Below are 21,173 nucleotides of genomic sequence, written 5' to 3'. Positions count from 1 at the left end.
TTTTTGGTCATTGTTTATTTTTAAATTTTTTTTGTCTTGTCCATTTTTTTGTTTTTTAATTAGATTTTCCTACAAGGGGAAAAGAAGGGGAAAGGGGATGGTTTGTAACTACTGGATAGAGTTTAAAAAAAAAAAAAAATTGCTAAAAGTCCTCATCTCGTCTTCAAATCCCTCCTTTCCTGTATTCATGAGAATCCTGCGACAGTCCGTTTCTCATTTGTGTCGTAGTACAAGGCTAAAAAATAATTCTGGAAGATAAGGAGTCTGCTGCTGTCTTTCCCTCCACGGCTGGTCCTCCCAGTAAGGTGCCTCGTGTCTCTGAATAGGGTAAATAAAAAAAAGTCGGGGAGAAGAGCGGGACAGCACCAGGGGTCAGGCGCTGCTGCCGTCCTCTGTCACCTTCATCGTTAGCATTAAAAAGCTCCTCCTAGTGCCGCACGGACACCGAGGTTTGTACTGAAGAAGCGTAAGGTGCTGCGAGGTTTCTGATTTCTTCTCTGCTCCGTGTGATCCTGTCAGTTTCTTTGTTTTAAATGAGTCGCGTTCACTCTGGGCCTCTCATCCAGCAGACGGGGATTGGGAGAGGAGGAGAACAATCTGGGAGGTTGCAGAGAGGTTTTAGTTTCCAGGCGGATGGAAGGAAGCGGGGTGTGTCTGGACCTGCATCGCTGTGGGAGGTAAACAAAAATAAAACAGAGCCTGTAAAGCCCACGCTTCAAACGAAACCTTTGTTTGACCCGTAAAGGGAAATCTGGGGGAGGGGTTGTGTCTGATACCTTGCTGGATGTAGAAGTGTTGGTGTGCTCCCTGCTGAGGTCCGTGTTGGGGGTGCTGGGGCACTGCGCCAGGGCCCTGCTGAGGCTGCAACATTACTATTTGGGGCTGACCATGGCTCCCCGAGTGGTGGGGACCCGAAATGGCTCCTTGAACGTGAGCCTGGGGGACAACAAGATCAGTGGACACAGTTTAGATCAGAAGTTAAAACACCACCTGCTGAGAGAAGGGGCAGAACAGAAAAATGGAGCCCATACCTGTGCTATCTGTCCAAGGGGGTAGGTGGGTGGGATGCCCTGGTGGCCATGGATGCTGTACCCCGGAATGGAGTAAGAACCCTGTGGAGACGTGTGGCCTGGCGGCATGTTGGGTGGGGTGGGTGCCGACAAGGGTCCTGAGTGGTACAAGGACTGGGGCTGTGGGCCCGACTGGGCGTTCTGAAAAGCACATCAAGGTGTAAAAATTCATCAAGGGCCATAAAAATAAAGCTGTAGAGAAGGAAAAGGTGCACATGTGCCTTCTCCAAAAGTGAGATTAGAACAAGTTCTATGCTTTTCAGCTTATTATTATTATTATTATTAAGTCAACAAATCTAAATAGATCACCAAAAATCAACCTGATAGTGCAAGCTGCTTAATTTCAGAATTCATTGTCTAAGGAGCTTGAAAAGAAAAAGCATCTGGACTTCTTTAGGTTGCTTGAAGACGTTTACCTCTCATCTGAGAAGCTTCTGCAGTTTTAGGGTCAAATGATGGTGAGTCCCAGATTTAACCCCTGTGGGAGTGTCCCCCCGAGCCAAGGTGTGAAAAAGGGTGTAGGTCACAATCAGCCAAGGTTTTGGATGAGCTCACTGTGAAACCTAGCCCCAGCCTATCATGTGGTTTCCTGAGGTCAAATGGCCCAGGATGTGAGTGGGCGCTAAGGCGTCTGCCATCTATAATCCAAAACTGGATTATAGATGGCAGACGGTTGGTGTCGTAAGCCACCGCCGATGTTCAAAGATGGTTGTTCACGGCAACTTAAAGAAGTCCAGACGCTTTTCTTTCCAAGCGCCTTGGACTACGATAACCTGGATGATTGAGAACCTTCACAGATATAATTGGAATGAATTCTGAACATATTTCACACAATCCAGTCTGAAAATGTAAGGTGTGTCGAAGCTGTTGACATAAAGCAGCAATGAGCAGCCCACACTGCACAGACCAGGTGGACGATCCCTTCTCCTTTTCGGGGGCGTCTTACCTGTCCAGGGCTAGGTGCAGTGTGCTGGGGTGGGGGCTGATTGCCTGTTGGTGTACTGGAGGGCTGAGGCTGATGAACTGCGCCTGTGTGATGGGAGAATGACTGTGGAGCTACAGAGGAAGGAGAGAATTCACGTCAGGGTCGACTCTGTATCTACAAATCAATCGATTCGCATCACTTGGATTTTTTCTCGTTCACATCCATCTCCACTCACCATAGATGCCCTGCTGTGGGCCTTGAGGTCCATCTCCCTGTGCAGAGAACTGGGGCCCTCCTGGTGGACCGAGGGCTTGTGGGTGGGGACCCCCACCTTGACCTATCATCCTGGCTCCACCTTGCAGCATTGAGTACATGGGCTTTTGAGGATGGAGAAAAGAAAGGGAAAAGGTGTTATTCTGCTGAATGAGAAATAATGTAAAACCCCGACTACAGAATGTGTTTGGAGGGCAGACGTGCTACCTGTCCAGGGTAGGGTGTCATGGCCTGGATGACCTGCTGCTGGCCATACTGCTGAGGGTTGTACTGAAGGTAGGACTGAGGGTAAGGGGACGCTACCAGCGGGGCCCCAGCAGCTGATGCAGCTTGCAGCATGGGGGGTGCTGAAGAACCATGGTCAGAGCGCTGCGCCACAACTGAGCCTAATGAGAGGAGCCAATCATCAAGAGAACAGAAACATAGAGGACAAAAACACCATCTTTCCCCTTCCTCACTGCAGATTCCAGAGTTCAGTCGTCTCTGATTTAAGCGTTTCTGCAAGTTTAAAGCATGACGGCTCTGTGTTACACAGCACATCATAACTCAAGGTTAACACTGAGGTAACAGTCAGCACTTTCTCTGGAGCCGAAAGTCAAGCCTGTGACAAGAGCTGACAGGAAATTCATTTTAAATATGTGGGAAACAATATAAAAAGCACACGCTGCATTTACCTTTTGCTCTGGGGTATTTTCCCTGACCCACTGTAGACATGGTGTACTGGTACATTTGTGGGGGCTGAAAGACAAAAAGATCAACAGGTGAGCACAAGAACTGTGGCTTTAATGTGAAAAGAAAAACTGCAAACAGTATCTGACTACAGTTCCACGTGAATATTTAGCATTTTATTGGCATGTTTCAAATGCCAGCAAGATATTTGTAGAAGGTGTTAAGCACGACATTTAGAGAAAGACTCCTTAGGTGACCATGTTTATTTATTTTTGTCTTGCGCACCGGCACAGAGTGGATCTGTGAGATGTAGGAGGAGAGGTAGGGTTGGGGGTTGTAGAGCGGCCCCTGTCCTCCTGGATGCTGCAGCACCACGGGGCTCTGAGGAGTTGGCCGAGGTGGGGTGGGCGCAGTGTTGGGCTTCGTCTGTAAGAAACACATCACGGGTAAATAAATATAGATTCAATATATGAAACAATATCTTAATTTCTGTGTGTGTAGTTTTTTTTAAGCTTTAATGACTTAACAGATTCAAGTGTCTTACCATAGGCATCTGAGGTTTGATAGGATTGAACTCTTTAGCATTTGGGTTTAAGGTTGATTTCTTTACTTGGCTGCAAAAGAGAAAATAGTTGTTATAAATTATTATGACTGCAATAAACTGAGTTTAAAAAAAAAATCACCAAGTTCACAGTCAGAAATCTTTAGTCCTTTTATTTAAACTCACTCTGCTACGCCTTCTGTCCTCTCCGCTGCCTCAGACCTGACCTCCTCACTTCCTGGGGTCCTGGCAGGCTGAGGGGTGGCTGGTGACTGCCTGTCTGAGAGGGGCGCCGTGGCGGCAGCTGTTGTGGTGCCCAGTGTAGCTGCAGTGTCCTTGGAGGGGTCCTCGGAGACGGCCGGCGAAGGCTGGGTCTGGGAAGGACTGGGAGCTGCAGGCTGAGGTTTGGACTCTGATGGAGGATGAGCGTCTGATGGCGCGGGGTTGGCTGCGCTGGGCTGGCTGACCTCGCTTACAGCAGGAGGGGTCGTCCCTGCTGCAGGAGAACTGGGAGAGCTGGAGTTAGCTCCGCTGGGTGGGAGCTGGAAGATAAAAAGCAGTTGAGGGATAAGCAGTTGGTCTGTAAAAGCAAAATTGTTTGTTTCATCCTACATATCACAAAATAATTCATTTACTATCAGATATGACAGCAAAGCCTCACAACTGAGGAGCCTGTTATAACTACTGAGGTTTAATGTAGGTTCACAGAAAAACAAGGATATAAAACGTCAATCCCGCTATAATAGGTCATAATAGTATCCAAATGAGGAGTACTTTTGCTAAGAAAAGGTGGAAGATGAGACCGTGAAACACAAGAATCTTGAGTCCAATCCAACATTGTGCACAGAAACAGAGTCATAACAGATTAATCTGAGGCTTTGCAGCAGCCTGATGTCATAATTTCAGCAATTTTCAGCTCAGTCACGTTTAATAACAATCGAGTATTGTAATCTTATGTGCCCTTCATTTTAGACATGTACTGCCTGTGAAGTGCTGGGCTGACACCAATGTTGTAAAATAATTTGATACTGATCAGTGTTTCCTTTTTACTTTGTTACTGTGGTAGTTCAATGTGAATAAAAGCTTTTACTGGTCAGTGACACTGTAAAGACTGAGATGGATGACTAGCATTGAGCGTCATCTGCTAAAGTTGATCATCACAACATGATTAAGATGGGAGTGATGTTGGAGGGAGGTCTGACATCACTGATGTCAGGACGCAGCCTTGTGACTGGTGACGCATTTTCTCATTTCACACGTCGCTGAAACACTCTTACCCTGAACTCTTTGCCAAATTTCCGCAGCTCCTCAATGTGCGACCTCTGCTGAACCGACGGCGCTGGTGGAAGAGAAAAGAGTTTTGAGAACTTCAAACAACAACACAAAGGGTGCGCAACTAGGCAAAAAGCTCATTTCCAGCATTTAGCCAGCACCAAACTTAAATACCTTTACTTGTCTTGCTTTCCTCTGTTGTGCTCGGGCTCTCGCCGGAGCGTTCCTTTGCAGCTGCACCGAGGATCTCATTCACTGTGAAAACGGCACAATAATCCAGTTAGTTGCAGAATTTCTAATTCCAAGCTGATGCATACTGTTAAGAGCCTCGTGCTTTAACTTTCGTTTTAAAACTGTTCTATGAACATAAACATTAGGTGAGACTGTACCATCTACAGGGAAGAGAGGGGCGGGGCCTGATGTCTTCTGAGCAGGCAGCGAGACAGAAGATGTGTCCAAGTAAGGTGTGTCCTGGGAAGAGCCTGATTTAGGGGAACGAGTAGCTGTAAGAAAATTGAAAGTGAAGTTAGTTTGATTGAATTTCATAATTAACCAGGGAGGTGACCAGAACGTCACTGTACCTGTGGACTGAGCGTGAGAGTTCTGAGTGCGGCTTGTCCGGCTTGACTGTGGAGGTCTTTGGGCTTTAGGAGATGTCCTGGCAGCAACTGAAAGCACAGAAACATCTTCTTTAGCGACAGGCACAGATGCTACAGCTGTGAAGTCGATCCTGATAAACATTCACACACTCACCTCCATTAACCGGTCTGCTAGCATCGGACAGCGAGTGCGGGAGTGAGTGGGAATGAGGAACTGTGTGTCCGTGTGGAGCGGGCGGGCTGGCTGGGGACGGGGCAGTTGAAGCGGAGGCTGAACTGGATGATGGGCCGCCAGGTGAGGCAGGCGTGTAGGGGCTGGCTGGGCCGGAGCCTGGACTCGGGCTGGCGTTTCCCTGTGGGTGGTGAGGGGCGTAGGCACCGACACGACCTGACAGAGGGCTGCTTCTCTCCGAGGGGGTGACACCGGGCTGGGGCCCAGCTGCAGAGGGCAGAGGGGGTTTTGGGGACGAGGAGGATGGAGGGGTGGATCGGTAACCTCCACTCAGGCGATTGTGAGATGGAGGCCCACCAGAGCCTCTCTCGGCTCGTTCCCGGTTCATCTCTCTTTGACGCTGAGGTAATGGAATGTACTTGCCCTCCCTGGTGGAGAAAAGAGGGGAGCAAACGTGTTTCAAACTTTACTCTTTAGCTTTAAGTTGGAACCCCCCACAAAAAAAGGGGAAAAAAGTGGGTGAACACCTAAAATAAGTACAACCCTTATATCTATGTTCCTGACAAGCATTTCAGAATAAACCTCCTCTCACCTGTTGCTGGCTCCTGGACTGTCTCGTCCCCTTTCCCGCTCTTTGTCACGTGGGCTCTCACGGCCCCTCTCTCGATCGTTGCCGTCCCGCGCCACGGCGCTGAACTTATCCTCCTCAGTTCTGCCCTCATCGTTTTCCAGGTTGACCCGACTGCGGTACTGGGGGCTTGACTCAATCTCTTGGGCCAGGCGGGCGGCGCGTGCCTCCCTCTGCCGATAGTTCTCAGAGTTGCCCCTCTCCAGCGGTACACTGGGTGGTGGGAGAAATAAAAACTGACTTAATGTGCATGTTTGTGTCAGATGTGTGTCCTACAGTAAAAATACTGATACTTATAACCTTACTGACTAGTTAAGGGAATGTTTTTGGTGTATTTTAGTATTTTACCAACTGCTGTGGTAACTTACGTGTACATTGAGAGGCTGGAATCATACGTTGATGTGACACCATATTTGACTTCATTGTAACGGAACATCTCGTTGGCATCCCAGCCGTTAGACTGAAGAGACAAAAAGAAAGAAGGGAGATTAATGGGGTAGTAAAGGAATCAGCGCAAGAGTTAATAATAAGTAACAGTCTATATACACAGAAACTTCACAGAGTGTGGGAAACTTACTGTATCAGTTTCCAAATCGTAACTCTCTCCGTTGCTATCGCCTCCGTCCCATCTCTGCAAAACCTTCTCTTTATGTTCTCCATTGATGCGGCTGGAGCTGATGGCTGTGTCCGTGAAGGTGTCTGAAAAATCAAATGCAAGAAGACGTCAAAAAAAGGTGGATAAATCTGAAATAGTTTCCCCATCACATGTGCAGCCATTCACACTGAATAAAGAAGCACCACGTTTACATTCTTTTAACCAGATCGCAGAAACCCAGAGCCTGCCCTGACCCTCGGCACGCGTGCGTTTTCATACCTCTGGTGGCGTAATTGAGGTCGACGTCTCTGCAGATCATAGTGACCAGGTCTGAGGGGCTGAAGATCATGGTGTCGGTGATGTCCTCCCTCCGTGGCGGAGCTGATGTTGAGCCCTCCTCCTCATTGCGTTTGTGTACAGCATCCACAGCCAACTCGCACTAAGGACATTGAGAAAGCACTCAGCGCTCAGCAAGTATTAAACAAGCACAGAAAAGTTGACCATCACTCTGACAGGATTATTTGCACTGCCCGAATAAGGCGGCAAACTGATGTGCATGCCTGTGTGACCTGAGCTTCTTACCTTAGAACTGAGAGTCTTAAATATGCCCTCAAATGCACTGCCATTCTTCACTCTTATGTCACATGTGGAACCCTGATAGAGACAAGACAGTCTTTAAAAACTATAGCTAATCAGAAGTGTTTATATCAGTATTAAATCAATAACTGCTATATTATTTGTGGAAAAACTGCATATTCCCATTAAAAAAAAAAAAAAAAAGGTGAAACAAATTTAACCAGTGTACAGATCCCACCATGAAATAAAGAGTGCCTTTACAGTAGGTAAGTTTACCTCTAAGACTATTGTTTACAAAATAAATAATAATAATGATAATAATAACATGGTCTGAAGAAGACAACAACCAGCCAAATGACTCACCACAACAGCTGTGAGGAAATGAAGCATTCTGGCATTGTTATAGACACCCTCAAACACCTACACATGGGGAAACATAAGGATTTTCAAAACAAAGCTTTATAAAGACGCAATATATTTAAATTAACGCGGGCTGACGCTGACAAACTAGAACAGAGTTAACCATTAACTCTCAGAGGCCCTTTGCACCAAGAAGTGTTTATTCCTGGTCTTAAGTTAATCCGTCATAACTTGGCTTTTTAAGTCCGACCCGGCAGCTATGCCTGTTACATCATCAGCTTTAACCGTCTTCTGACTATGACCGCGTGTAAATCCTGCAATTAGTCCAGAGCAGGTAAGGTAAAAATCTTCTTTCTGCACAGGTTATGCTAAAGGTGACGTCCCGTGCCATATAACAGACTTTCTTTTGTTTTTACACGTGATGGAGAGAAGAAATCATAAATTACTCCAGACTTGTCACTGGATTTAAAGTTCGTGTCGAACCGCGACTCAACATCTGGCCACCTCGGCTACTTTACACGACGAACAATCAACTAGGCGAGGGTAAAACCTCTTTTCAAATGCCTCAAAAACACCGTTTATATTGATTTCAATATCTTTCCACTTTTAGAAGGTGCCAGTGTCTAAACAATGACTTATTTCCTGGTTGCGTTTTTCAAAAAATGAAATCTGTCCTTGGTGTGTTCTTGCGCTGACTGGACAGCTTGACTCTTTAATTTCACTCTTACTCAACTGCCTTTACTTTCACTTTTGATCCTTTACATCTGCCATATCAGAAATTAACCAACCTCCACAGTCTTGTGTACAATCACATAACCGCACACGCAGTTTTAACCCCAATCTGATGACTGGTCATAACAGAGTAACTTTGTGGATAGGATTAGGCATAGTAAAGACCAGCTAATGCAATCAGCCACAGGTGAGTGAAGAGCAGCTGTAGATAAACCTTTCAATGGCCCTTTTACAGAGGAGGACTTTACCAAATACAGGTCATACTCATATCTGACTCCACAGGCAAAGGGCTTAATATGTTGCCCTATAAAATGGGTTTTACACCAGCGATGCTGAGTAAAATTTAATAATTTATAAAAATTTACCCAGTATCACCATAAATTTTCCCTCCCAAGAATATTTTAAAAATGTTGTGTGTGTTTGCAGTTTTGTGGATCGGGATACTTACAGGAGATGACTGGAATGATGGTTTTGCAGAAGATCGATTCCTGAAAGACAAAACAGAAAAGTTTCACTATTCAGGAGAAGAACTTGTTTTCAAAGTCTGAGGAGTCAGTGTCACAGTCCACATCACACACTAGAAAAATTTGGTTATTCGAGAAGCAGACAAAGTTACTCAGAGTGGCAGGACAAGTTCTTATGTCACTCCTGCTCACCAGAAAAGCTCCACAGTTAATTTATTCTCAATCCACGCACTCTAACTTTGTGACTTAAAGGAAAAACACTGGCATCCGAACATAGAAATTTTTTAAAGAAATAATATTTGTTTACAGATTAAGCTCCCCCCCCCCCCCCCCCCCCCCATCTGTCCCATCCCCCTTCACCTCACTGCAGGTATGTCTGGCTCTAGAGCTTCAAGTTTCTCCCCAGTGTTTATTACCACACTGTTTGTTGATTTCCCTGCCCTCTCCCTTTTCCCCTCACCCCAACCAGTTGAGGCAGATGGTCGACCCTCCCCGGGGCCTGGCTATGCAAGTTTCTGTAGGTTTCCTTCTGTTTAAAGGGATGTTTCTCCCAACTCTCACTGCCTGCTTGCTGAAAGGGTATTGATTGGTTTCTCTGTAATATTTGTAATCCAATTTGCCCTATAATAACTGTAGATATAAATAAAATATAATTAGACATAAATAACGTATGTCAGTTTAGTTTGAATTCTTTTTTTTAATATGCGTCCTTAAGATAGAAAACAGGAAGTCGAAATCGAAAAATAAAAACACATTTCTGCCCAAAGACGTTTGATATACGACTGGAAAAGCCATGAAAGGGTGATGTAGACCAATCTGCATGCTAAACGTAACTCCATCATGAATGGCCACTGTGGCTCGTATCAATGCTTGCTACATGCTCGGTTACAAAACAAAGACGGAGCTAACGAGACTTCAGTAAACGCGCTCATCTCACAAATTTAGCAGCACACGCGACCTCGTACTGGTCATAACAACTGTGTAATGTTAACACAGCCACTGTATCAGGCGTTTTTATTAAGCATTTGGGACGTGAGGTTATACATGTAAACAGTTTCTCCCTCCCCTCTCTTTCGCCCCTTCTCAAACCAAAAACAGGCCAAATAAACTTTGTATCACCTCTATGCTGATTTGCTACTCCTAGCTTTCGCCACTTCGCTGATTCGGTTGAGGTTCGATTCGAGCGTGCTGATTGGTCCATATATGATGCCAATCTAAGAAGAGTGAATCCCATTGGCTTCTAGGTAAGCTCTATTTTTGGGGTTACGCCCACTGGGAAACAGCGCTTTAACCGGTAGGCCTTTGAGTCACGGGACAATCCCCGGACTGTCCTGAAAGAAAAATCCCAGCCCCCTTACCTTCCAGCCGGTGCCCTGTTGGCGTTGTTGATCCCGCTGACTGGAGAAGACATACCGGCAGGGCCCGATGTCCCGTTAGACGCCTTTCTCCCGCCGGATCCGGGTTGCTGCTGTTGTTTCAGCATTGCGAAGCACAAGGCTTAGACAGTATCAAGTGTAAACTCACTTAAAAACACCGATACCTCCTGATGTGAAGTAGCTTTGAAAGCGAACTATCTTTAGCAGTTATCAGCTGCCCTAAGAAGCGCAGAGCCGGCGTAACCTCCCCGGCTATTGTGGCTAATCTTGCTAGGTGAACACCAGTCGCGTGTGGCCTAACATGTAAAAGCAAAAACACCTCGATAATAAAATTAAATCGAACACATAACTTAACAAATTACCCCACGCTATCTACTCTACAACCACACAGGCTACGCCAAAGCAAGCGACAATTAAAAATTACACCAGCTTCCGTGTAATTATTTAGCCAAGGCTGGCTAGGTTAGCATTAGCTGTGATCCTCGGGCTCACTTCAGGCGCTCTCCCTCCGGGGTTTACTTTATATCCTCGGCCGCGTCGCCTTAAATCCAACACCGCTGAACCGTCGGTTAAAAAATTACTGCTCGACGTTACTGTCCTCTGCCGTGGAACTTAGATTTTCAGGTTTCCTTCGGAAAACCTGCTGCGGTCGGTCAACACCTCCTCTCGGTAGGACAGCTTGACTGAATCCGCGCGCGGCTGACTGCAAACCGGCTCAAAGGGGGAGGGGGCGTTGACGTGAGCGCGCTTACGTGGAAGAATGTGTGCATTGATTAAATCAGGACTTGATCGATACCACTGTATCGCTGATATAATCAAGGATGGGTGGTCCTGCTGTAAACGTGGCAGTCACCATACAGAACACTTAATGTTTTGTTTACAAATCACCACCTTGGTTTCTGTTAATTTAATCATCTCCCATTATTTTTTCCATATCTGTATTGATTGCATGTATTTATGTATTAATTTATTATATTTGATTCATGATTGTAACATTAACTAAACGAGGACACCAACAGCACAGGCGAAAGGCTGAAACAAGCCGAGCATCGTTTTTTTCAGTGCGTCTGTAAACCAGTTATTACGGTTGTGAGCTACAGACATCATGGCGGCCTCCATAGGGATACTTTGACTTATGTAGCAGGAGTTTGGTAATTTTCCTAAATGATCTTTGCCTTTCTGTTAGTCTCAGTTTCTGCTACAGAGAGTCTGAAATAAAAACAACAATACGCCTTCTCCCAAATAAACCGTAAGTACAAACCTGAGGGGAGAGTTTGTTGTGGATCCACACGTGCGCTGAGTAAACGAAGCCGTATTTAAACTGTTTACGTATTCGTACGTTGTGCTCTTACTAACAGAGAGCGAGGATAGGGTTTGATTCAAAGCTGTACATGTTCAATATAACAATTTTTTAAATTAAATTAGAATTCGGGCCAAAATGCTTTGTTGATGCCAGAGGTCAGAGAAAGGCGTACTGTTTCCAGCTGGCAGGAAGGCAACAGTAACTCAAACAACTACTCGTTACAGTAAAAGTACACAGAAGAGCATCTCTCAGTGGGTATAACGTGGACCCTTAAAGCAGATTCACTGTAGCAGCACAAAACCACACCTGGTGTTACTTTAGTCAGGAACAGGAAACTGAGGTCAAGTTCACCAAAATTAGAAGATTGGATAAATGTTGTCTGGCCTGATGATGCGATATTCAGATGGTAGGTTCATAAACATGGAAGCATGGATCCATCCTGCCCTGTACCAAGAGTTCATCTGGGTGGTGTAATGATGTCGAAGATATTCTCTTGGTAGTTTGGGACCCTTTGTATCAACTGTTTTAAAGGTCTTGAGCGAGCTCGTTGTTTTTACCTATTATTAGATGTTTCTTGTGTGCCATTTTGGTAATAACACACCTTGTTATAGGCCATCAGTTTGGAATGAACCAGCTGATATTAATTTGCAATAAATGGCAGGGTTATTTACCAGTTACTGACAGATTTGAGCCGTTGTCATCATGGCATCTATGTTTTGATTTCTTTGGATGTGTGGATTGGATGGGTTGTTACTGAAATCTGGTGAGAATTTTTTATGTCAAAAGCACCTTTAGAAATATATTTACTTAGAAAGTTGGTGACATGTTCATTGCTTATTTTACCCACTGTAAACAACAAAGTTATTTTTCCAAGTTGAGAGTTGAAATAAAGCTGATGGGTCATGAAAGTAATGGAGTATCTAACAGGGATACACCATCATTTAACTTTTACTCTGACAGGTGTGCGTCTCACATGTTGAGAAAGAAGCTTCCCTTCCTGCACAGTCTCCTCTCACCGGTTTCCAGACATGTCGGTCACCTCGCCGGACATCAGTATGACGTCATCGTGGTGGGCGGGGGTCACGCAGGGACCGAGGCAGCGGCGGCAGCAGCCAGAGTTGGGGCTGAAACGCTCCTCATCACGCAGAAAATTCACACCATCGGTGAGGATAAAGGGACACATAAACAAAGAAGCTCTTTTTCCTCCAACAGGGAAAACTAGACTTCTCTAATGATATTCCCACAGGTGCTCTGTCCTGTAACCCCTCTCTGGGAGGAGTAGGGAAGGGCCAGCTCGTGAAGGAGGTTGATGCTCTGGATGGGCTGTGTGGTCGGGCAGGGGACTGGGCTGGGATTCATTTTTCCATCCTGAATCGTAGAAAAGGGCCTGCCGTGTGGGGTCCGAGAGCCCAGCTGGACCGTCAGCGCTACAGAGACTTCATTCAGGTTAACCCCCCCCCCCCCAAAAAAAAAAACTTGAATTACTCATTCATTAAAGTAAAATATTTGTCTGCGAGTGAATTAACATGTTTGTCCGCTACATATTTTTTCTTCAGTCTGAGCTGCTGTCCACTCCCAGGCTGACCGTGCTGGAGGGCTCAGTGGAGGAGCTGTTGGTAACAGAATCAAACCCAGAGGAACCCGGGAACCACAGAGTCACCGGGATACGTTTGGGTACACAGCAGATTACCTCTCTCTTCGAGGTTTAGGGCTTTTAAATAAAGAGAACTATGTCTTTACTTATTGTATAGACTGTTTAGAAGGAAACCAACCTGTGGCAGATTATAGTTCCCTAACACAAGGACCCAAATGGCAAACTGTGCATATTATTCACTGGCTTTACTTTCTCATGTTTTTTGCACTTCCTGAACAACCAGCTAATGGCAGCCATGCGATCTCAGCCAGATCAGTGGTTCTTACCACTGGTACATTCCTGTCTGGCTCCCTCTTTGTGGGTCAAACTACCTCCCCCGGGGGTCGGATTGGAGACGCTCCATCAAGCGCTGGGCTGTCCCATACACTGAGGGAGAGGCTGGGGCTAAGGACAGGCAGACTGAGGACTGGTACCCCTCCCAGGATTGTGAAGGACTCAGTAGACCTGTCTTTGGCTAAGCTTCACCTCCCCGACAGTCACCCAATTCCTTTCAGCTTCCTCAATACCCACACCCACTGCAAGGTACAGCTGAATGAAAGGACTTTTATTGTTTAACTTGCTGTCTAGTTTATTGTTCCTGCTGCTTTATTTTGAAACGTAACCCTCTGTAGCCAGAAGAGCAGCTGCCTTGCTACCTCACCTTTACTACACCGGGTGTGGAGAGAGTGGTGAGGGAGAGTCTTCAACTAAACTGTCACATACAGCAAGACACCAAAGGTCCCAGGTACACACGCACACACACACACGCACACACACACACACACACACACACACACACACACACACACACACACACACACACACACACACACACACACACACGCACACACACACAAAGCACACAGTAGGCAGAAGCTACACTTTGGACTCAATGGTTTGAAACTCAGAAGGAATCACTTCAGTTATTCCATCATTTTTTGCTCATTAATGCAAAATTAAGCATGTAGATTCATTTTAACATGAAAGTTTTTGTGAAGAAAATGCCACAAAAACAAAAACATCAGTATAGCTGTGTATCATAAAATTTTTATGCAAAAATGAAACAATCGAGCTGAATTGGAATGACGTGCAGTCTTCGTCTCTAACAGGTACTGCCCCTCCATCGAGTCGAGAGTGCTGCGCTTTCCAGGCCGAAGCCACCAGGTGTGGCTGGAGCCCGAGGGCGTGACCTCTGACCTCCTGTACCCACAGGGTCTGTCCATGACAATGCCCCCTGACATACAGCTACGCCTCATCAGAGAAATCCCTCCCATGTGCAGAGCTGAGATCCACACGCCAGGTACCCTCCTTAGATCCTGTTTGATCTGCCTAGTAACAAGTGAGAGCAGTGGCAGTTCCCTCAATTCTTCCCTAATTCTAAAAAAAATGGATTGACAGAAGTAAGCTGGTTTCCAGAACTGAAAGTCTAATGTTTGTTTTCTGGGATTTCCAGGTTATGGCGTGCAGTACGACTTTGTGTGTCCCACTCAGCTGAGCCCGGCGCTGCAGGTGAAGAGCACTCAAGGTCTGTTTCTGGCCGGTCAGATCAATGGAACCACGGGGTACGAGGAGGCTGCCGCACAGGTAGCCGCTTCTTTCCTTAAAGCCACACACACACACACACACACACACACACACACACACACAGCTGGAAGCAGCTTAGGAGGAACTGATTTTTCTTCTTCTATCTGAGCAGGGTTTGTGGGCGGGAGCAAACGCTGCCCGCTCGGCGCTCTCCATGCCCACAGTGACGCTGTCTCGAACAGAGAGCTATATCGGAGTTCTCATTGATGACCTGGTGAGTCGAGGCGTGACAGAGCCTTACCGCATGTTCACCAGCCGGGCCGAGTTTCGAACTTCTCTAAGGCCGGACAACGCCGACCTCCGCCTGACCCCGAAGGGTAGGTGTAGCATCTCCAACGTGTCATTGTGCTTGCGTTTGTTTTGTTTTTTCCCTTCTGTTCCTCCTCTCATTACCTTTTGTTTCCCATCAGGCTTTGAGGAGGTGGGATGTGTGTCTTCCGTGCGCTACCAGGAGTCTTTAAGAGTGAGGAACAGCCTCCAGGATGCACTGACAGCCCTTCAGGCTCTCTTTCTGTCTACGTCGAGCTGGAAGAAGAAGCTTCCCAGTGTTCCCATCAGTGAGACCAAAAGCACCTTACTGACGTGAGTGATAGATATCTGCCAAGCTAATAATTTGATTTTTCATGTCACAACAGTTTAAAAATTTTTCCGGTTAATGTTTGTTTTTCAGTGGCTTAGATCTTCTTCAGTACAATGACGTGACCTTTGAAATGTTGGCATCTGCCTTCCCCGAGAGCCTTTCGTCTTATATGGAATTCGCACAGAGACTTAAGATAGAAGGTAAGAAAAAAATAACCCCGCCTGAAATGTTAATCTACAATAAAACTCACACTAAAATGTTTCTCTGGTCTGTCACACAGCTGTGTACAAGCCTCACTGCGACTTAAACAAGAAAGAGATCGAGAGAATTCAGAGGGAGGAGAACATGTCCCTGCCGCAGGACATTGACTATTTCTCTCTGCCGGTGTCGCTTTCCGGCGAAGTTCGAGAGATCTTGGACAGAATTCGACCGAGCACAGTGAGCCCGCTCCTTTCAAAATAATAGTGTGAAATATTTATTTTAATAAAAGGGAACAAATATGCCCTGACTCTTCTGCTCTGTCCTCCAGCTGGGCGCTGCTACTCGCTTGGAAGGTATAACTCCCGCTGCAGTCGTCAATCTCCTCAACTATGTGCGCGTCACAGAGAAAAAGAAGGAAACGAGCAGAAACCAGCGACACCAGGAGGCGCAGAGAGAAGAGGGGCTGTGTGCAAACAGTGCCTCTTTACCTCAGTGATGCAGTCTAAAAATGACTCAAACTGTCTTGTGAAAATGTATTTATTTCTGAGAAATAATTGAAACAATAAATTAGGTATTTTAGAAAACTTTTCCTCGAGTCCCAGTGCTGCTCCAGTTACCCCTCAAGTTACCTGCAGAGGAATTCTAATCCTGTTAGTGACATGACTGTGAGCAGCATTAAACTCCATGTGACCTTCTCTGTGCTGCTGCTGTTCATAATAATGTGGCCGTCCAGCTCAGCGGAGCCTCTCGTGAAGAAGCCAAAAGGAAACTTCCAGAAAGGCTGAGGCAAACCTCTGGGGGGTTCTGGGTAGACTGTGCCGTCAGCGAACGTAACTCTGGTGGTCAGAGCGAGAGAGGATGACAGAGGACACTGAGGGGAAAAATATAACAAAAAATAAAGACAGGAGGAGAGGAATGTTAAAGGTAAATCTGTCAAAAAAAAAAGAGAAAAAAGTGAGATGTAGAGAGCACACCTTGAAATTTTGACACTGGAAAAGGTATCTGGCCCCTAGGATGTAGTTTTGGGGAAGGTCGAGGGGACCCAGGCGAGCCCACAGTACTTCGATGGAGAGAGAGTGAGGGAGGACGCAGCCTGATTCACACGTTTCCTGAGAAGGAACAACATAAATGTCTCTGTGAAACGTGTCTGTGTACAGATACTCAGGTCAGTTTTATTTATATAGCACCAAATCACAACAACAGCTGCCCCAGGGCACTTTATATTGTAAGGTAAAGACTGTACAATAATACAGAGAAACCCCCAACAATCAGATGATCTTGTATGAGCTAGCACTTTGGCGACAGTGGGAAGGAAAAACTCCCATTTAACAGGAAGAAACCTAAGCACTTGCTCATAGGGGGTTTGATTGTTGGGTTACAGTATAAAGCGCCTGAGGCAGCTGTTGTTGTGATTTGGTGCTATATAAATAAAACTGAATTGAATTGCTGAGACTGGCTGGGGGGAGATACAAAGCACCGACACTAGGTGCTGCTGCAGACACCAGAACAGCTGTAACGGTGTATGGGGGTCAGATTTCGGTTATACCTTCAGGCTGAAGGGACACTCCTGTGTGATGACTCTCGCCCAGTCTGGCTGGGAGCCCGAGCTCATGGCGATCTCATCAGGAGTAGCGAGTCCCTGCAAGATCCCATAAATCTGCGAGCGCAGCTCTGAGCAGTCGTTGGCTGGAGAGCTTGTAGCACGGAGAGAAATTTAAAAAAAAAAAAAAAAAGCGGAGGATATTGCTCATTATTTTAGCGACATCTCCACTTGTCCTAATGTAAGCTAACTAGAACCACAGACAACAGAGGCAAAAAGAAATAATGCAGACTCACCTGAATGTGCAGCCAGTGATGATGTTGTGCGTGAAGAGGATGGGCGCTCGCGTGGTTGTATCAGGGGAACAGGTCCCACTTTGTGACACCCCCAGTGAGGTCAGCTGGCTCACTGTCAAGGAGCTAAACTTCCTCGAAGCTTGGCAGATAAATTAAAAGATACAATCTTAAAATTGTAGTTAGGATACAGGCATCGCTTCCTTTAAAAAGCGACCGATGAGAGGAGATCCAACTTTAAGTCCGACTGCAGGGTTCAGTATTGCAGTGGGAATCGGTTTGGTCAGCTGAAAGAAAAAAAACGACATTACTTGGCACATTAAAGTGTTTAAAATGAGTTTTTTAAATTCTTTTGGCTCTACCTGGAACTCTACAGAGTGCGTCTGGAGCAATAGCTGACTCTGATTCACGTCGGCTAGGGTTACGTCAACCGTTGCGTTTGTGAGTTCCCCTCTGCCGGTGTAAAATATGACAAACTTCACCTGCAGGAAAGGCAGAAACAGCAGAGTCAACGTCACTGTTTCGTCACACACTTGAGCACTCGTGGTTCACCACACAGTTGTGCACTCGTTCACCTTCTGCACTGCATTAATACAGGAGCTGTTCTGCAGCGTTGGTGAAGGCCAAACTGACAGGTTGGTCACTGGGATCTAAAACAGTCAGGAAAACATTAGCCTGTAAGAATAATCAATAACTGTGAAATATTAGCCCGGCAACAACTATTAAGTCCTATTTTTGCCTTTCCAGTGTAGTACATGTACTTTAGACAAAGTATTAGAGATTTTAAGTGGAGTGTCAAAGCGCATTTACAACAGTAATGTACGACTTACCAGAAAATCTGACACTGGTGCCAACTCAGCTTTTGGGATCTGTCACAGAAAAACACAATATTAGTCCATCTGCGGTGAGAGTCTCACAGCTAATCATGCACTTAAAAGGATTTAGTGCAAATGGACTCGCTGACCTTGATGAGATGCAGGTCGGAGAAGTAGGAGTTGGCGCTGAGGCTTGGATCTGTGATGCATGACTGAGGAGTCACCATCCGTGCACAAGACAGAGACACAGACCTCAAGAACTCTACAAGAAGGGGAGGAATTAAGGTGGATAAAATGTGGCATAGAAAACAGTGTGTTGTAATAATTCTGCATGTGCGTACAAACTTTTGATAAATAAGACATTGTTTACAGTACAATATGAGCAGAATGTGGTTGTGTGCAAGCCTTTTCCCTGACAAAATCGTCACCTGGATGGCAGCACACATCACTCTAACACCTGTAAACACCTGTTCAGTAGTGATGGAGCCTTAAAACATGTGCAAGTTTTCCTCTGAGCACCCCCACATGCACACAAATTGGTGCGGTGTCTCTGTACGGACTGTTGTCGTGACAAGAGAGCTGAGTGTGAAATCAGTCTACATTCCTACCGTCACCTATGGCAACAAGCAGAAAGAATGATATTGTGGCGTTTCCTCTGAACAGTGTTTGGGCTCAGCCTGGGACACAATGAGGAGATTGGTCCTTGATCAGGAGGGGCTAAGAGATGAGTCAGTTATAGGATACTTGCTGGCCTCCTCCCTGGTCAGGTATTCTGGGTACGTGCTACCGAGAAGAAACCCCAGCGCAGACGAAGGACATATTAGAGCTTCTCTGGGATGTTAACTGTAACTGAACTGTTGCCAATTAATCTCATTAGCAGTGAGAAACTGAAGCATTACACAACTTTTTTTAGTCTTTTCTCTAACTTTCCTTTAGCTGGACTGTTGCATTCTGTTTTCATTCACATTTTACAGAGTGTTAACTTTTCTGGAAAGGCTACTCTACTCAGGGACTGTTGGATGTCCTTCAGGAAGCATGGAGAACTATTCCTGAATACTACTTAAAGAAGTTTGCCTAAGAAAGTTCAGACTGTGCTGAAGAATAAAAGTGGTCAATATTGTACAAACTCTGTTATATATGGTTTGCACATGGTTCAATAAATCCCTTCTCCTTTTTCCCCCATTTTCCTCGCAAAATATATTGAAATGAGGGGCAGCTCATGACTTTTTCACAGCACTATGATGGGTAAAAATATCTCCTGCATTCCCCAGTATAAAAGGGTGTCATGTATACTGCCACAAACCCACACGTCTGGGTTGGGCTGCTGTGTCTAAGACATCTGTAGAAAATATCCTAAACTAATTCTCCCAAAACTGTCCAAAGTAAATATGAAGAAGCAACTCTAGATGGCAGGGCTGCACTTAAAATGGTGTAACAGCACTTTGCCACTCAACAGTTCAACTTTTTATGTGATCTTACTTGCAGGGTTGCGGTCGATGCAAAAAGCTGACGCTGCCGGTCCTGGAGATGGCTGACGGAGGAGACCCCGCACGGAGGAGTTGGGGAAATATGTCTGGATGACATCATCAACCTACAGAAATAAAGTTGTGATGATTCCAAATATTTTAAGTTTTTTTGTTTTAATTATTTAAGTCTGTGAGCACTTACCATGTAAAAACCTCTGCTGGGGCCTACAGTTGGACTCTTCTGTGGAGAGAAGTGGTACGAGTCCCCTAAAACTGGATGCTGAGGTTGGGCTGGGAAAGACTGGGGCGTGTTATCTGTTTGGAGGTTGGAAAACGATAATGATATATGTTGACCTTACGTCCTTACGTGTAATTTTAAAAAAAAAGTTATGCCATTTACCTGAAGGCTGGACACAAAACAGAGAGTCGGTCACTGTGATAAGAGATGAATCCACATTGGCTCTGAACATCAGCCATTTCTCAATGCAAACACCTGATCTGTAAAGTTAAAAATGGTCTTTTAAATGTTGAAGCTGTGTACTACACGTGTTATAGAGCCAACGACCAACACTCACATGGCTCTCTGCGGACATCCAGTGAAGACAGCGCTCAAGCTAGGGAGCCCACAGTCAGCTGTGTCACAGCAGCAGCCGATGTCACAGAAACCAGGGGTTAAATCACAGAGACACGCTGGAAAACATTAGGAAAAGGGTTGGACATGCTTGGGAGTACTTATGCTAGGTATGGTATCACCGTCAGATCAACAAAGTCTAGCTTGAGTAATGAGCGGGAAGCCTGATCGAAGCAACAAAAAGACTTCATCGCCCCAACAAACGATGTAGCTGGAGGTGTAATTTACCCTGTGGAGACACCGCGCGCTGGACGGTGGTTGCAGTTGGACTCTCGGCGGACGCAGTGGGCGCTTCGGTCGCGGACAGTGTCGTGTTCACCGTGGAGTTCACGGTGGCAAGCGCAGGGACCTCCGTGGTGTTGACACCAGTGGAGTTCACGGCCTCCGTACCGCTCGGTGCAGGGGTGGCAGAGCTGATCGGCTCCCCATTAGCGGGGGTGGCACTGATAGAGGAACTCCCCACTGGGTCTGTAGCTCCGTGTGCCAGACGTCCACATATGACCGTCAATATAAGGGGTAAAAAACACCACTGGATGGAAGTCATTTCCTCTAAAGAGCCATGAAAAACGAGCGGGAATATGGGCACTTTACCCGAAGAGTTTCTCCGCTGTCTCGCGTCACAGTAAAATTAAATTAAAGGTAAAATAAATTTTGTCTTTATGACTTAAACACGTTGGAAAACGTAGCAAGAAGGCTACAAGCTAAAAATCAACACACAATCGGAGTGCAAGCGTCTTGTAACTAAGGAAGTTCTCATTGAGACTTCCGTTTCTAAGAGAGAATTACCGTAAAGCACGTAAAAGAGAAGACGCGGTCATTTCAGGTTAATGAATTCACCACAATCAGTAAACAAGCAAGGTTAACATAGTTAACTA

General features: G+C 45.9%; 3 protein-coding genes across 5 annotated transcripts; 1 reads left to right on the top strand and 2 right to left on the bottom strand.

Moving 5' to 3' along the window:
• Nucleotides 1-18: 18 nt before the first annotated feature.
• LOC134632596 (ataxin-2-like protein) lies at nt 19-10,952 on the bottom strand. Of its 2 annotated transcripts, XM_063481283.1 has the most exons (24): nt 10,745-10,952; nt 10,235-10,344; nt 8,861-8,900; nt 7,684-7,740; nt 7,327-7,398; nt 7,024-7,183; nt 6,727-6,848; nt 6,518-6,609; nt 6,114-6,362; nt 5,504-5,949; nt 5,332-5,418; nt 5,140-5,253; nt 4,925-5,005; nt 4,756-4,817; nt 3,665-4,020; nt 3,482-3,551; nt 3,223-3,363; nt 2,943-3,006; nt 2,476-2,654; nt 2,231-2,372; nt 2,017-2,126; nt 1,032-1,211; nt 777-936; nt 19-668 (listed from the first exon to the last, which is right to left on the bottom strand). In XM_063481283.1, exons 2-24 carry the CDS (start codon nt 10,285-10,287, stop codon nt 619-621), a joined length of 3,087 nt encoding a protein of 1,028 aa, XP_063337353.1. In that variant the 5' UTR covers nt 10,288-10,344; nt 10,745-10,952; the 3' UTR covers nt 19-618. The 2 variants fall into 2 exon arrangements, with proteins under 2 accessions (XP_063337353.1, XP_063337352.1); XM_063481282.1 differs by having other exon boundaries at nt 10,235-10,952.
• A 411-nt stretch (nt 10,953-11,363) lies between these two features.
• On the top strand, nt 11,364-16,141 carry mto1 (mitochondrial tRNA translation optimization 1). The gene is made up of 13 exons (XM_063481279.1): nt 11,364-11,501; nt 12,516-12,718; nt 12,802-13,001; nt 13,112-13,229; nt 13,433-13,731; nt 13,821-13,933; nt 14,298-14,488; nt 14,642-14,772; nt 14,885-15,089; nt 15,183-15,354; nt 15,443-15,552; nt 15,633-15,790; nt 15,882-16,141. The coding sequence occupies exons 2-13, from the start codon at nt 12,529-12,531 to the stop codon at nt 16,047-16,049; spliced, it is 2,055 nt and encodes a 684-aa protein (XP_063337349.1). The 5' UTR covers nt 11,364-11,501; nt 12,516-12,528; the 3' UTR covers nt 16,050-16,141.
• On the bottom strand, nt 16,075-21,023 carry LOC134632595 (tectonic-3-like). 2 transcript variants are annotated; one of them, XM_063481280.1, is made up of 14 exons: nt 20,527-21,023; nt 20,243-20,357; nt 20,068-20,165; nt 19,870-19,982; nt 19,681-19,792; nt 18,351-18,463; nt 18,217-18,255; nt 17,962-18,036; nt 17,749-17,868; nt 17,578-17,673; nt 17,390-17,493; nt 17,100-17,247; nt 16,528-16,662; nt 16,075-16,424 (listed from the first exon to the last, which is right to left on the bottom strand). In XM_063481280.1, the coding sequence occupies exons 1-14, from the start codon at nt 20,840-20,842 to the stop codon at nt 16,179-16,181; spliced, it is 1,830 nt and encodes a 609-aa protein (XP_063337350.1). In that variant the 5' UTR covers nt 20,843-21,023; the 3' UTR covers nt 16,075-16,178. The 2 variants fall into 2 exon arrangements, with proteins under 2 accessions (XP_063337350.1, XP_063337351.1); XM_063481281.1 differs by having other exon boundaries at nt 16,268-16,389.
• Nucleotides 21,024-21,173: the final 150 nt, after the last annotated feature.

This window comes from Pelmatolapia mariae, linkage group LG8, assembly GCF_036321145.2.
Source record: "Pelmatolapia mariae isolate MD_Pm_ZW linkage group LG8, Pm_UMD_F_2, whole genome shotgun sequence".
NCBI lineage: Eukaryota > Metazoa > Chordata > Actinopteri > Cichliformes > Cichlidae > Pelmatolapia > Pelmatolapia mariae.
This window is presented reverse-complemented; position numbering and strand designations above follow the sequence as displayed.